The sequence below is a fragment of the Zeus faber genome (genome assembly GCF_960531495.2).
Source record: "Zeus faber genome assembly, chromosome: 8".
NCBI lineage: Eukaryota > Metazoa > Chordata > Actinopteri > Zeiformes > Zeidae > Zeus > Zeus faber.
In genome coordinates, this window is record NC_137195.1 from 17,197,488 (window position 1) to 17,212,521 (window position 15,034).

The 15,034-nt window shown below is 47.1% G+C and overlaps 1 protein-coding gene across 1 annotated transcript in view; it reads left to right on the top strand.

The window, feature by feature from the left end:
* gabbr1a (gamma-aminobutyric acid (GABA) B receptor, 1a) overlaps positions 1–15,034 on the top strand; it is a gene marked incomplete at its 3' end in the record, with an annotated part of 73,547 nt that overhangs the window by 4,184 nt on the left and 54,329 nt on the right. Inside the window, exons 4-6 of the mRNA XM_080005605.1 lie at positions 197–335; positions 749–934; positions 2,514–2,531. Of these exons, the coding sequence (XP_079861731.1) occupies positions 197–335; positions 749–934; positions 2,514–2,531 (343 nt within the window). The remainder of the gene's footprint in view (positions 1–196; positions 336–748; positions 935–2,513; positions 2,532–15,034) is intronic.

The window sequence follows — 15,034 nt, forward strand, 5'->3', positions numbered from 1 at the left end:
TAGCTTTAACAATTCAGATCCAAGAATCTCACGTCATGTTAGAAGGTAGAGAGCATCAATCACACTGTAATTCCTCTCTCTCTCGCTCTCTCTCTCTCGCTCTCTCTCTCCCCCTCTCTCTCTCTCTCTCTCTCTCTCTCTCTCTCTCTCTCTCTCTCTCTCTCTCTCTCTCTCTCTCTCTCTCTCTCTCTCACAGATCCGTAGTGTCCAGATCCTGCCGGTGGATTATGAGATTGAGTACATCTGCAGAGGGAACAGGGTGATTGTGGGACCTAAGGTCAGGAAATGTTTACCCAATGGCACGTGGACGGACATATCGCAGCACAGCCGATGCCGTAAGTCCCCCCCGCTCGCCCGATCGCATCCTCGGCCATCACAGCCACAAACAATCACAGCCCCCCCCCACCCAAAAAACTGCTTTCTGCTTTCGTTGGTCTTCCCTTTAATTTTGACCTACTTCCTTCTGCCGAAGCAGGATCTCTCTCTCTCTCTGTCTCTCTCTGTCTCTCTCTCTCTCTCTCTCTCTCTCTCTCTCTCTCTCTCTCTCTGCGTTCTTGGCTGGCGCAGGGGGAGCATCGGTTTTCTAATTCAAATTCTTCTTACACCTTTTGTGCCACGTTTCTCCTGCCCAAACGAGCGGCAAAGAAAACCAAAAACACCTGGCTCCATACGGAAAGTGACTAATCGATTCCGTCTTCTGCTCTGCCTTCTCGACGTCTCGCTCCCGCCCCTCCTCCCCGCCTCCCAGTGCTGCTGTGCCCTCGCGTGTGGACGTCCCTGGAGAACGGCCGGGTGGCGGCGCGGCCCCCGGGGCCCCCGGTGGAGGGGACGATGCTCCACTACAGCTGCCACGCCGGCTTCATCCTGGAGGGCAGGAACAGCAGCCACTGCACCAAGCTGGGCAAGTGGGACTCGCCCAAACCCACCTGTCTCTGTGAGTTTCCCGGAGACCCCTTAAAAGACACCACAGATTTACGCCTGTGACGCATGAGATCGGGATGAGGTGTCAAACAATGGATTGAATTTGATCTGGTATTACAGCCTATTATTATGCCCATGTTGACAAATTAAAGAATCAAAGCATCTTATATATTTTCATCCAGTTCTTGACAATTCCCAGAAGAGTAGGGAAGAGTGGAGAAGCAGTAAAGTAGGGGGGTGGGGTACACTGAGACAGAGTAGAAAGTAGAGTAGAGGTATTCGGATAATATTATATATTTGTGTGGTAACATGCCGTATGTAGTAATGCATCCAGCAGTCACACAAACAAATGAGGTATTTGGATGTGGAGCCAGAAAAGCATTTTTAATGTTTTTTCACTCCACAAAGTAGATTGGGGTACATCAAGTCCAAACTACCGCCCAGAAGTTGACCGGAGGATGACAAAATGCAAAGCATCGTGGGAAGGAAAACGCAGGCAGAATTGGGACCCTATAGGCAAAATGCAACTCATTTGATGATAATTATCCCTTCGGGTGTCCACCAAGTGAGGCTCCAGTTGTGCACATGTGATCCACAATGCACTAAGGCTTAAGCGAACATTATTTACTCAACAATTTAATATCTGCTCCACTTGCTAGCGTGAGTCTCGCACGTTCCGCATTTGTTTAACACGGTGTGTTTATCACGGGCAAAATGAGACAGAATCCAGAGACCTGCAGTCACAGCAGCAGCTGCAGCGTCAGCCAAGCCGGGCAACTAATTGTGCAGCCAGTCGGAAAGTGATCTACAGAGGATAGGGAGCGCCGCACTGATACGAGAGATAACTGATGAAAGTATCTCAAGGAAACTATTCGTGAAATATATATACGATTGATGTGGAAGTAACAGGAAGTTGGTTGTTGGATATGTACCTGATAGTTTTTGTTACAAGTAAGACAGTGACCAAAAAGACTTTGTAGGCGCCCTTAAAATCCAATTAGAAGAGTATCAAGTTCATATCGGTGGCCCTGCATCAGTTTTAAATTGATATAAATGATGTAGAAAATGGATCTTTAAACCAGTGCACATTATTGAGGATACGGGCACGCAAAGACCCCGATAGGATTAATGTATATTATTATGATCTGGGTAAATTATTATATTAAATCGTATGACTGCTGGCTTGTTGCTCCTATGATTCTGGGTGTCTGAGTCATCTTTTTGACATTTGACTGTTTTCCATCACCTCTTTTATGCCACGGTTTAACTGAAATAACATTTAATGTCATCCTCTTGGGAACTCATTAAAAAAAAAAAACGACATGATTGTTTTACTGCCATCTGCTGGAGTGAAATACCTATGCATGCCTAAAAATGAAATGCCTAATAAAATAACCATTTATGTGAGAATTAGTCGGGAAATTAATTCAGAATGTCGTCATTTTAAAAATCATTTTAAAGCGAAGAGAAATACCTTCATGAAACAGGCCAATTCAATCTCTAATTGTTCACGAGTATCACGAGAATCTCTTGTTTGAATGCCATTTAAATCTAAACATCCTTATTTTTTCCTTTCTGCTTGCTTCACAAAGATGACAGAAACTACACAGGTAAGACATTTCTAAACCTTGTGATTACTTTGCGAAAAAAATCCCCTTTGAAACGGTGTGTCACTGCCGCAATGCACCGAGTGACCACTAGAGGACAGCAGCTCACAAGACGTGATGCAAGAGGGATTTTGAACGTTTCTATTTTCTCTCGCTCCCCACACTGTTGTTAGATTTTTTTTTGAAAGGTATTAAAGGGCACCTAATATCAAAAACTCACATTTCCAGTGCTTGCACACATGCATTCCCGTCTCTGATGGATCTACTAACACGCAAACTGTGAAATAAGGCAACCCGGTCAGTTTTTTGTGAGCTGTCTATTTCAGAAAACATGTGGTGAAACAAGCCGTTCAGATTTTAAAACAACTCCTACGTCACGTTGCGACTCAATAGAATTAGGAATTAGGAATTGCTCTGTTGAAAAAAAAAAAGTATGAGGTAAATAGGCTCCGATGCGCGATCCGCTTGTGCGTTTCTCCAAACAAAACCAATAAATATTGTGTTTCCATTGTAGGTGCATTGATTTGATTCAATTGTCTGATAATTATGTGAATCCAAAAATCCCCGCGCGCAGTGTCCCACATACAGTAAGCTTGGAGCACGGCAATGAAAGTCGGAACAAACTTAAAAATGAGGCCTTGCAGATCTAATATGAGTGAGGATTCAGCAACTGGATTGCTTATTTCTCGCCTCAAATTTGTTCAGAAACAGACTTGGTGGACCTGGTCGACTGATAAGGTGATATCAGCGAAAGTTGCAGAGTAAATAAAACAGAACCTGGAAGTCAAATTCAAACCGCATCGACTGACAGAACTCTGGGCCTCAGGAGGGAAGTGCCACACACTAAACAAAGCGTCCTGGAACAGCATGGGTTAGAGGCATGTTAGAATGGTTAGAATGCAACATTTGAGTGATGTTTTCAGCAAAAAAATAAAATCTACAAACTGTTTTGGGGACCTCAGAAACCTATATTAATTTGTTGAAAAGGAGCATTATAGGTCCCATTTAAACTGATAGTTAATAGAAATACTCATCACCCCCTATTTATAATAGATGACTTAATTTATTAATTATTAGAATTTAAGATTTTTTTTAAATGGGAATTCCAGTTGCACTGACCATATTACCTTATACTTAGCTGTCTTTGTAAGTGTAATCTATCAAATCTAGAGTGATTTTTCGAGTTGGCCAGCTTCGTCTCGCTTTCCCTGGATCATCACTGAGTGCATCCAGCATGAACAGTCTGTTGTGCTACCACTACACGATTGTCTAGAATCATACACTGCCGCTATACTTTGTTGAAATAAACTGAAATAATTTGCAAGGGCAAGATCTGACCAGCAGATATAACATGGACAGTGGAAGTTCACTGAGAGCCTGGTGTTGTACGCAATCCTGTAAATCTTGTAAGATGCGGTGGGACGGGGGAAGATAAAGTCCTAATTTGACTTTCTAATTAGACAAAAGTCAAATGGGCTTTTCTGCGATTCAGCGATAACGCTTAACGCCGCGACTTGGCAACATCAACCGCAAAAGGTCCGCTCTCCTAGGTCTCGCATTTCTTGTGACCTCACAATTTCAGAACGTTCAAACTGTTTAAACTGTTTAGCACATGTCAACTGCCTGCAGACGCGCTCCCTTCCACCAGAAAATTAACGGATAGGTAATTTTTATTTTTAAGCCATTTTTTTTAAAACAATTTCTTTTTAAAACGATATCCCATTGAAATCCACCCGGTCCATGGATGATCAGCGTCACATATTGACGCCAGTGAGCCAAACAGATAAAAGTCAAATGATGGATCATTTCTAGATCGCATTACATCTTTATATCAATGAATTCACCACATTAATCATATTTATTTGTGTCAAATTGTGGATTCCCTCATCAGTTCTGGGTATGGTAGAGAGAGGTAGAGGTAAGAGTAAGAGTAGAGGAGTAAGAGTAGAGGTGGATTAGAGAGAGGTAGATTGGAGGTAGAGCAGAGGGAGCAACAGTAGATTTTGGCATTTTTGGCACCATTTCAGCAGGAACTAGAGTCGGGCGGTCCATATTTTTAAGCATTGTTTCTTATAAAGTTTTACTGCAGTCAAATTGGCCAAATGATTTGGTCCCCCACAACGCATGATGAATGATGTCCAGACAGATATATGTATCGTTCCATAAATTAGTCATTGCAGTTGTACACACAGCCTGTTCCCTCTAATCGTGCCCTGCACGTTACAAGAGCAAAGTCATTTGTCACATAGTAAATCACAATCTGAGGCATTGTAAATTAATTTAGGACCTTTTTGACCACTATCTGCTTTCACTTCTCTGAAAGCTTGTGCTTTGAGGACATACATCATGGTTTATCGAGGTGAATCTTTTGCCCTGTTGGACGGCAGTGAAGCTTGTTGAACAGGCAACACGTAATTCAAAAGTCCATTAAATGTCCAGTGAACTATGGAAATAAGGTCTCGAGCTCATGCAAGACTTTGATTTAATGGAATATCGGTGGCAATAAAGCAAGCCCGTGCTTCAAGCCCCTTTGAATCACACAACGTGTCAAAACTTTTCTGGCCTTCAACTATTCGGCTCAGCCAGTTTTTCCCATCTGTTTGTGGACCTACTGAGATGCTGGACAAAATGGGGGAATATTTGCGTAGTCAATCACAAATTGGCGCCGCACAGAGCAAAGCCTGTGAGGCCGTGTTTTTCCCCATCCGATGGAGCCAGATACCTGTCCTGCTCTAGTTCAAAGTCATAAAGTTCTCCACAAGACCGGGATCACCCCGCATATCCAACTTCTAGTCAAGTCCAATCACCTTCATTTTATGAAGAGCATAATAATAACTGGCATTGACCGAAGTGCTTAACAACTTAAATAAAAAAAATCAAAATCACAAGAGACAACAATAACACGCCAGACCTCGGGTCAAGGCACAGAGTGATACAAACGTCGAAAGACAAAGCCCCACGATTAGACTCAACATGCGACGGTAAACTGTGACGCAGCTTGGGGATCGCAGACCGAGCCCAGAGAGCCCCCCCCCCCGCCGGGTTTGAAAGTCAGTGCACGTCACACTGGAGTTCAGGCCAATCAGAATTGTAACCATGCAGAGATAAGTGTGATTGCATTTTAATTCATTGTTTCGAGCTGATTGCATCCGGACCCGACGCCCCTCCCGCTGTGCACAGGGCCTGGGTTGCACTGCGACTCTAAGTGTGGAGAAAGATGTTAAAGCTGCAATCAGGGAAATTCAAGGAAACAAACTCTGACTACACAGGGCAGAGTGGTGGCAGGTAGAGTAGAGCTAGAGTAGAGGCGGGTAGAGTAGAGTGAGGTAGATGTAGAGTAGAGGCAGGTACAGTAGATGTTACGTAGAGTAGATCTAGAAGGAGAGTAGAGGCAGGTAGCGTAGAGCTAGAGTAGAAGCGGGGAGAGTAGAGGCAGGTTGAGGTAGAGTGGAGGTAGGTATCTGTAGAGTATATAAGGGTGGAGGTAGGTAGATTTAGAGGCAGGTAGAGCTAGAATAGAGACAGGTAGAGTCGAGGCAGGTAGAGTAGTGGTAGGTAAAGTAGAGGCAGGTAGAGTGGAGGCAGGTAGAGGTAGAGGCAGGCAGAGTAGAGGTAGAGTAGAGACAGGTAGAGTGGAGCTAGAGTAGAGGCAGGTAGACTAGTGGGAGGTACAGTAAAGGCAGGTGAGTAGTGGGAGGTAGAGTAGAGGTAGAGGCAGGGAGAGTAGTGGGGGGTAGAGTAGACGTAAAGTAGAGCCAGGTAGAGTAGTGGGAGGTAGAGTAGATGTGGACACAGGTAGAGTAGAGGTAAAGCAGAGGCAGTGTAGAGTAGAGTTAGAGTAGAGCCAGGTGGAGTAGTGGGAGGTAGATTAGAGGTGGATACAGGAAGAGCAGATGCAGGCAGTCTACCTCTACTTGACAAGGTGGAGTGGAGGCAGGTAGAGTAGAGCCGGGTACTGTAGAGTAGTGGGAGGTAGAGTAAAGGTAAAGTAGATGCAGGTAGAGTAGTGGGAGGTAGAGTAGAGGTGGATGCAATTAGAGTAGAGGAAGGTAGAGTAGAGGTGGAGTAGAGCCTGGTAGAGTTGTGGGAAGTAGAGTAAAGGAAAAGTAGAGGCAGGTAGAGTAGTGGGAGGTAGAGTAGTTGGAGGTAGAGTAGAAGTGGATGCAGGTAGAGTAGAGGTGGATGCAGGTAGAGTAGAGGTGGATGCAGGTAGAGCAATCCCAGGTAGAGTAGAGGTGGATGCAGGTAGAGCAGAGGTGGATGCAGGTAGAGTAGAGGTGGATGCAGGTAGAGTAGTGGGAGGTAGAATACAGGGGGATGCAGGTAGAGTAGAGGTGGATGCAGGTAGAGCAGAGGTGGATGCAGGTAGAGTAGAGGTGGATGCAGGTAGAGTAGTGGGAGGTAGAGTACAGGGGGATGCAGGTAGAGTAGAGGTGGATGCAGGTAGAGTAGAGGTGGATGCAGGTAGAGTAGAGGTGGATGCAGGTAGAGTAGTGGGAGGTAGAGTACAGGGGGATGCAGGTAGAGTAGAGGTGGATGCAGGTAGAGCAGAGGTGGATGCAGGTAGAGTAGAGGTGGATGCAGGTAGAGTAGTGGGAGGTAGAGTACAGGGGGATGCAGGTAGAGTAGAGGTGGATGCAGGTAGAGCAGAGGTGGATGCAGGTAGAGTAGAGGTGGATGCAGGTAGAGTAGTGGGAGGTAGAGTACAGGGGGATGCAGGTAGAGTAGAGGTGGATGCAGGTAGAGTAGAGGTGGATGCAGGTAGAGTAGTGGGAGTTAGAGTAGTTGGAGGTAGAGTAGAAGTGGATGCAGGTAGAGTAGAAGTTGAGTCAAGGTAGAGACATCCTTGTCCCTCTCTTACTTTTAGAGTTAATCTAATGTTTCTAGGACGGGGATTGGATATTTGTCCTGGATCAATTATCAGTGTTAATGTGAAAATATTCCAATTCTCAAATGTTATGGTCCCTGTAAAGGAAAAATAAATGTCTTCTGAGTTTGTCACATCGCACAAAAATGTGTGATGTGAAACACCCGGCCAAATTTGAAAGATTAAAAAAATCGGCAGGTATATAAAATGAAGGTTTCAAAATCGTGGGGGGGGGGGGAAAGGCAGTTCCCTCTGTCCTGAGACGCTGGGGTGCGCGTCCGCTGAAGACGCCGACACCACGCCCGATCGGGTTTATCACGTTGAACGTTAACATCGGAGTAAATTCCAAATGTTTTAAATGTTCTGCTCAACCCATTCCTGCGCGTCTAGTCGCTCACCTCAAAGGGCGCGGGCGCGCACGGCGGAGTGGACGTCCGCGGGCGCCGATTGTGCCCCGATCGCCCCCTCTCCATGCGCAACACGCAATGCGCAACTCGCGCCCCCGCCTGCCTCTCCCTCTGCATTTTTCCCGGGGCGGGAGCGGCGCCAAGGCTTGGCATGAGTTGGCGGTCTCCCCGAAGACGCCTTTTTGCTCCAGCTGTTTATTCCCAAAAACAAGCGTTTTATCCCAAACTCCGGGCTGTTAGCTTAGCTCATTTCACCACTGATGCTCCGTTTCCAACCTGGTGTTTATATAGTGTTATGGGGGCCTGCCCCTGAGTCCTGATTTAGCCCCGCCCAAAAAATCCTGAACACAAAAATGGTGAGAAACAGTTTAACAGTTGAAATATACTGTATATACAGTGTATATCAGCCCACAGTATATATACAGTGTATATATATATATATATATACACACACACACAGTATACTGTATATACTGTACATACCAATACAAGACCCACAACCTGATCGTTGTTGAGCAACAACGCTGTGAGAACACTGGGCTTGTTCACTCAAGGTTGCACGGTAACGTGACTGAATTAGTAATTGGCCAGTTATTTAACAGTACAGTTCTTTCAATTATTGGATGGCTCGGCCTTCTGCACACTTACTATAATGAATTGAGGCTGGGTCGAGCAGGCCTGTCATGACACAATCTAACTCCCGCCCACGCACGCACACACGCACGCACGCACACAAAACACACAATGTCTATTGAATATTTTAAAGCTGTCAGCACCAGACATGGGTGCTCAGGTTCCATACTACAAAGGACAGACACGTCAAAAAGCTCATTAGCGGAGCAACAGAGACTTTCCTCAAATAGAAACCTCTGTCTGCTGTCTCAATGCGGCCACCTTGTTCTCTCCATTGTCTCCGTTTCCCTCTCCCTCCCTTTCCCTCTCTCTCTCTCTCTCTCTCTCGCTCGCTCGCTCTCTCTCCTGCCCTCACTCTTTCTCTCTGGCCCTCTGTCTTCTCTGGATATGCCACCGCCACCCACTTACTGCCTCCTCAGCGGGAGAAAGGTTAATACCTTGCCTCTGTCGATGTCTGCTTCGCTGTGTGTGGAGAGTGTGTGTGTGTCTGTATGTGTGTGTGTGTCTGTGTGTGTGTGTGTGTGTGTGTGTGTGTGTGTGTGTGTCGGTCTCTTTGTGTGTCTCTGCATGTATGTGCAGGCATGAATGCTTGTCGGTGTGCCCTTTTCAAAAAGGGGTTTTGTAACCTATTTTTACGCGCACGCGCGTGTGTGTGTGAATGTTTTGTAGTGTGAGTGATCTGAATCGTGTGTGTGTGTGTGTGTGTGTGTGTGTGTGTGTGTGTGTGTGTGTGTGTGTGTGTGTAAGCACTTCGGCAGCTGCAAAGCCCATATCGGAGCGGAGGATTACATCCACCCGCTTTTTCTCTGCCCACTGATCTGCAGACGGCGTTTTTCACCAAGTTCTGCACCAGAGCAGATCTATAGGAACCCAGAGGACAGAACAGAACAGACACACAGACACACTTGGGACGCCACTTAAACCCCGGTGCATTCTGGGAGCCAGCCAAAACCCAATGCAAACGTTTTATCCGGTGCGCTTCAATTTATTTTGGTTTCCACTGGGTCAGCGGCGTCGGGTTTAAAAACAGATCATTTTGTTCTTTTCATCGCCTATCGAGAGAGAGGGAATGGGAAAAGCATTCTCTCAATCACTGTAATAATCTTTAATCCTGAGTGCCCGACGCTTGTCATCGCTTATTTGTCGGAACGTAATCCTGTGATGGATCTTTTTTTTTTTCTCCCCGCTTCGGCAGTAAAAATTGATCGGTGTCGTATCACGCCAATACGACACGCGGCATTCGAAGGCACTTAGGGTTGCAACGACACCATTTTCTTTCGTAAGCAAGACTATTGAGAACGCTCGGTTAGATCACTGAATTTGAAGACCCTGCGTGTCTGTCGTGTCCGTTAATTGATTTATTCACGGGTATACGGGTACAGGAAGCGCGGAAAATAAAAAGAAAATGTACACGAGGCAGAATATTCATCGCAGCAGAAGTGATACGACCCAGGAGATATCTACTGTATATACAGCGTGAGGGAGACCGTCGCGGCACGTCCGGTCTAATTGTCGCAATTCCCTCCGTATAGTTGTCTTTAATCGTATGATTAAGGGAGGGGTGGATTCCAATCCCTAAGTCTGTAAATCCTAATGATTTAAATGGTTGAACGGGACCGATAAAGGGAGTAACTGCTCAGCGGCAGAATTTACAGGCATTAAAGTGGATTTGGCCCAATTGATCCTGTACCCCCGAAAAATAAGCCGAAAGGTTTCAAATATTTTTCAGGCGTTTGGCGTCGACTTGGGGATGGCGGCTAGGGAGAGCGAAATAGCACCCGCATGCGAGGAGATAAACTGAGCTGAGGCCCTTTTTTTTTTTTTTTAGCAGGATTTCCGGATTCAGGATTCTGCCTCGTTGGTTTTTCGGTCTCTGTGGAAAGGGGCCGTCTCTTTTGGAGTGGCTCAGTCAATTCGCAAGAAGAAGACGAAACTGTCAAAAATGGAACACGCTCACTTTGAGCGGCAGCGATGTCACGTTAGGTTGGATGTTTGAGCACATCAGCGCAGTATCAGGCCCGCTAGCTGGTACCTGTGCAACCTCGACAGAGTCCATTCATCTGCATTGGGTGTTAATGACTCAAGATTTTGTCATATCTTAAAATTCCATTCACGGCGTCTAAATAAATGTTGAGATGAAGATATAACCTCAAGTTTATATGCACCTACACTTACTTATTTGAGGCAGTTTTATTGGAGAATTTGAGTCTTGGGCCCTGTCCACACATATACAGATATTTTTGAAAAAGTAGTATTTTCTCTGCCTTTGGACCTCCCGCCCAGGTCACCGGAAACGAAGCGTTTGAAAAACGGTGGAGATTTTTCAAAACTCTCGTTTTCCGTGTATTCGTGTGGAGGAAGTTAAAAAACGGAGCTTCTGGAGAACGCCGACGTCAGGACCTCAACTCGCGTGAGGGACCTACGGGCGAACGGCCGACGACCGTTGTGCCGCTCTCCGTGTTTCCGCTGGGAGTTGACAGTAAAAGTCCGTCCAACTCTTAGGAATCGCTCCCATAGCGTTGTGTATGAATGTAATAAAGAAGCTCAATACGCATGCTACTGATGTTCTTCTGTGGTATTTGAGGGTTTTATGACATATTACTGCCCTGCTTATGTGAGCGTTTTAAATCGCTTTTGAGCTCTTGAGATTCTTTTTAACCAGAAGAATGCATTTCCAGAAATATCCAATGGATGAAACGATGAGGCCTTGGTCGGATGTCCCTGATGAAATACTTCAACATGGGATTTTGAATAGATGAGCAGATATAGAGAAGGACCTCCTATGACGACTGCCATTTTGATGAATTCCTACAAATTGTCCGGCGCCACTTACCCTACAAGTACATCAGATTCCTGATGATTATCCATAACACAAAGCTGTCTACCTGGTGCGTCAGAGCTACAGAAGTGCTGTCCAACCGAAGGCGTCCGGTGGAAAGAAGACGCGGCGCACCGCCCCCCCTGACGGAGACCCCGGTGCCCGCGCCGCCGGCCCCGCCAACGCTAAACGTCCGCGCTGAACGTCGCGACCCGTCCGCCTCCGTCACAACAGACGCGGCGCCCGCCGTTGTCATGGCACCGTCTTCTGGCACGGCTCGCAGCGTGGCGGAAAAAGGAAAGTTCACGGCTGAATAATTGATGGTGCGGCGGGCGGCTCACAGGGGTGGCCGCGCCGCGCCGCGCCGCGCCGGGGAGAAGCGGAGGGCAAATGCCAGCAGATGATCACTCGACTCACCTCGGCCTCCCGGGGCTTGTTAGCGGGGGGATGCGGATGTCTCGCTCCAGCTCGGCGATATCGTCCTAATGAGGTTTAGGTAATGAAGCGGGAGTTATGTAATAAGTGTATTCCGTCATTAATTTGAATCCCGGAAATAATGGACTCTTTTAAATTGCGGCAATTAAGGATTTTCAGAAGTCAATTGAGCGGCTGTTACCACAATGGTGCTAGAGCACTTAAAATAAATGACTATAAACGTGGACACAATAGTGAAGTGAAGTGTGATCGATAAAGACATCAGCCTGTATTGATATATTTGGCAAACCGCCTCCTCACACTGTGGCGGCAGTCCGGTGTTTCTCACACAAAGAGTTAAGATTATTAACTATTAATACTCGGATGCTCTGGCTGAATAGCTTGTCGTGACTCTCCGCGGATTTCAACATTCACTTTTTAAAAAGGGCAGAAATCGTGACAGGTTGCATAACAAATGAGTTCTTCTTAATTCCATTGTGCCGGGTGGCCTGTTGGGGGATTTAACTTGAGGTTGTCAGCAACCTCGGAGAAAGTGCTGCATTGGCTGTCAAAAGGCCAGGGCGGGTGTGTGTGTGTGTGTGTGTGTGTGTGTGTGTGTGTGTGTGTGTCTGTGTGACAAACTCTGTGTGTCTGTATGGATATTTGTGACAGTGTGGATGTATCTGCTCTACGTGTGTGTGTGTGTGTGTGTGTGTGTGTGTGTGTGGGTGGACGCATGCCCGCATGTAACGTATACAGTATCTCTACATGTAAACGTGTGTATATGTAGATATGTTTGTGGTGTGATTGCAAGTGTAAACATATGTTTTCACACATATATGTATGAACATGCCTACATACAAAGTGAGTGAGTGTGTGTGTGTGTGTATATACATGTACCTATATGTGCTTGTGTGCAGCTGTGTGTGTGTATGTGTGGATGTGTGTATACGTGCCCATATGTGTTTGTGCGCACCTGTGTGTGTGTGTGTACGCCTGTGTGTGTGTGTGTGTGTGTGTGTGCGTGCGTGTGCGCGCGCGTGCGGTGAAAACGGACAGAAGGTTGAAACAGCAGGAAGCCAGTGAGTTCCTCACAGCTACACATCACCCTCTCCACTTTGCCCAGAGCAAGATGGGAAAAGAAAGAAACCCATGATGATTGATCGAGGGCGTGGCCGTTTTTTTGTTGTTGTTTTTTTTGTTTTTTTCTCCTCAAAAAGTCAAAGTCACTCCGTTGCCATTTCGTAGAACTGGACCCAGAGTCCAGGTGTCCTGAACTAGTACGGATCTGTTGTGACGAGCCAGGGGAGAGGAGAGTGTTCCTCGGACCGTACGGTCAAAAGCAATACACTGTTCAATCTACAGATCCAGGTTTTCCATGGTGTGGTGTATATTTGGATACACTGTGGCTCTGTGTTGGTTGGAGGTGGTGGAGCTGCTCCCTCTGCTACATTCTGTGTCGTGAGCATCCTGAGGTACATCGCTGTGGAAATGTGTGTTTGGACGGAACGGACAAAACTGTTTAAGTGAATCTGTGCCCTTTCGTTGGAGAATCTTTAAAGGGATGTTGCCCAAAGCCATCTCCCAACCATGCCCCCAGCAGACATGCGTCCCCCCTTTCAGTCTTAATCACACTCTCTCTCTCCCTTCCCCTCTTTCTTGCCCTCCCTCTCTCTCTCTCTCTCTCTCTCTCTCTCTCTCCCTTCCTCTCAACAGCTTTCCCACTCTCTCTCCCTTCCCCTTGCGCTTGCTCTCTCTCTCTCTCCTCTCCCTCTCTCTCTGTCCCTTCACCGCTCTCGCCTTCCCTCTCTCTCTCCCCCTCCCTCTCTCTCTCTCCTTCCCTCTCTCTCCCTTCACCGCTCTCCCTCCCTCTCCCTCTCGCCTTCCCTCTCTCTCTCCTCCCCCTCCCTCGCTCTCCCTCCCTTCACCGCTCTCCTTCCCTCTCCCTCCCTTCACCGCTCTCCCTCCCTCTCCCTCTCTCTCTCCCCCTCCCTCGCTCTCCCTCTCTCTCTCCCTTCACCGCTCTCCTTCCCTCTCCCTTCACCGCTCTCCCTCCCTCTCCCTCTCCCTTCACCGCTCTCCTTCCCTCTCCCTCTCTCCCTTCACCGCTCTCGCCTTCCCTCTCTCTCTCTCTCTCTCCCTTCACCGCTCTCCCTCCCTCTCTCTCTCTCTCCTTCCCTCTCTCTCTCCCTCCCTCTCTCTTTCCTTCCCTCCCTCTCTCTCTCCCCCCTCCCTCGCTCTCCCTCTCTCTCCCTTCACCGCTCTCCCTCCCTCTCCCTCTCTCCTTCCCTCTCCCTTTCTCTCCCTTCACCGCTCTCCTTCCCTCTTTCTCTCCCTCCCTCTCTCTTTCCTTCCTTCCCTCCCTCTCTCTCTCTCCCCCTCCCTCGCTCTCCCTCTCTCTCTCTCCCTTCACCGCTCTCCTTCCCTCTCCCTCTCTCCCTCCCTCTCCCTCTCGCCTTCCTTCCCTCTCTCCCCCTCCCTCCCTCTCTGCCTCCCTCCCTCTCGCTGGCTCCTTCCCTCTCTCCCTCCCTCCCTCTTTCCTTCCCTCTCTCTCTCTCTCTCTCTCTCCCCCCTTCACCGCTCTCCCTCTCTCTCTCTCTCCCCCTCCCTCGCTCTCTCCCCCCCCCCCTCTCTCTCCCTTCATCTCTCCGCACACATTTCTCACTTCTCCAGCTTCTCTCTCTCACACTCTTCTCTCCGCTGCTGCAGTGCACGACGAACGCAGGACTCTGGCTTCAGCCGTTGGAATAGCGCGCTTCAACGCACGTTTCGACGCGCGTTAACGGCCGTTGGCGCGTGTTTTTTTTTTTTTTTTTGCGTGGCTTCAACTGGTATTTTCGTTCTGTTTTGTTCTTTTTTAAAATTTTATTTTATTTTTATTTTTTTTTGCGTCATTCCGCGTTGAGTTGATGAACATTAACGTCTCGCGACGCGTTTCAACCTTTTTCTTTTTTCTCCGCGGAGCCAGACTCGCTGCGCGCGCGGTCCGACGTGTTTTGTCCGTTAATTTAATTTAATTTAATTTGATTTAATTTAATATTTGTGTTCGCAGGTGCATACCATGTGGAACCGCATGGTATGCGGTTAAAAAAAAAAAAAAAAGGACGACATATTTTCTGCAAACTAACCAACACCTTTTTTTTTTTAATTTATTTTTTATTTTTTACCCTAAATGATGAATAATATATGGCTTCGTAAAATTATGATTTACGGACTATTCTATTCCATAACATAAACGTGGCGGAATTTCAGCTCTGAACGCATCTCAGTACTTCAGCCACGGACACGTGTTGACTTCAACTTCTTTTTCAAAATTCAGTTGAAAATTCGCCCCTGCTTTTACATTTCTATTAAAAAAAAAACCCCA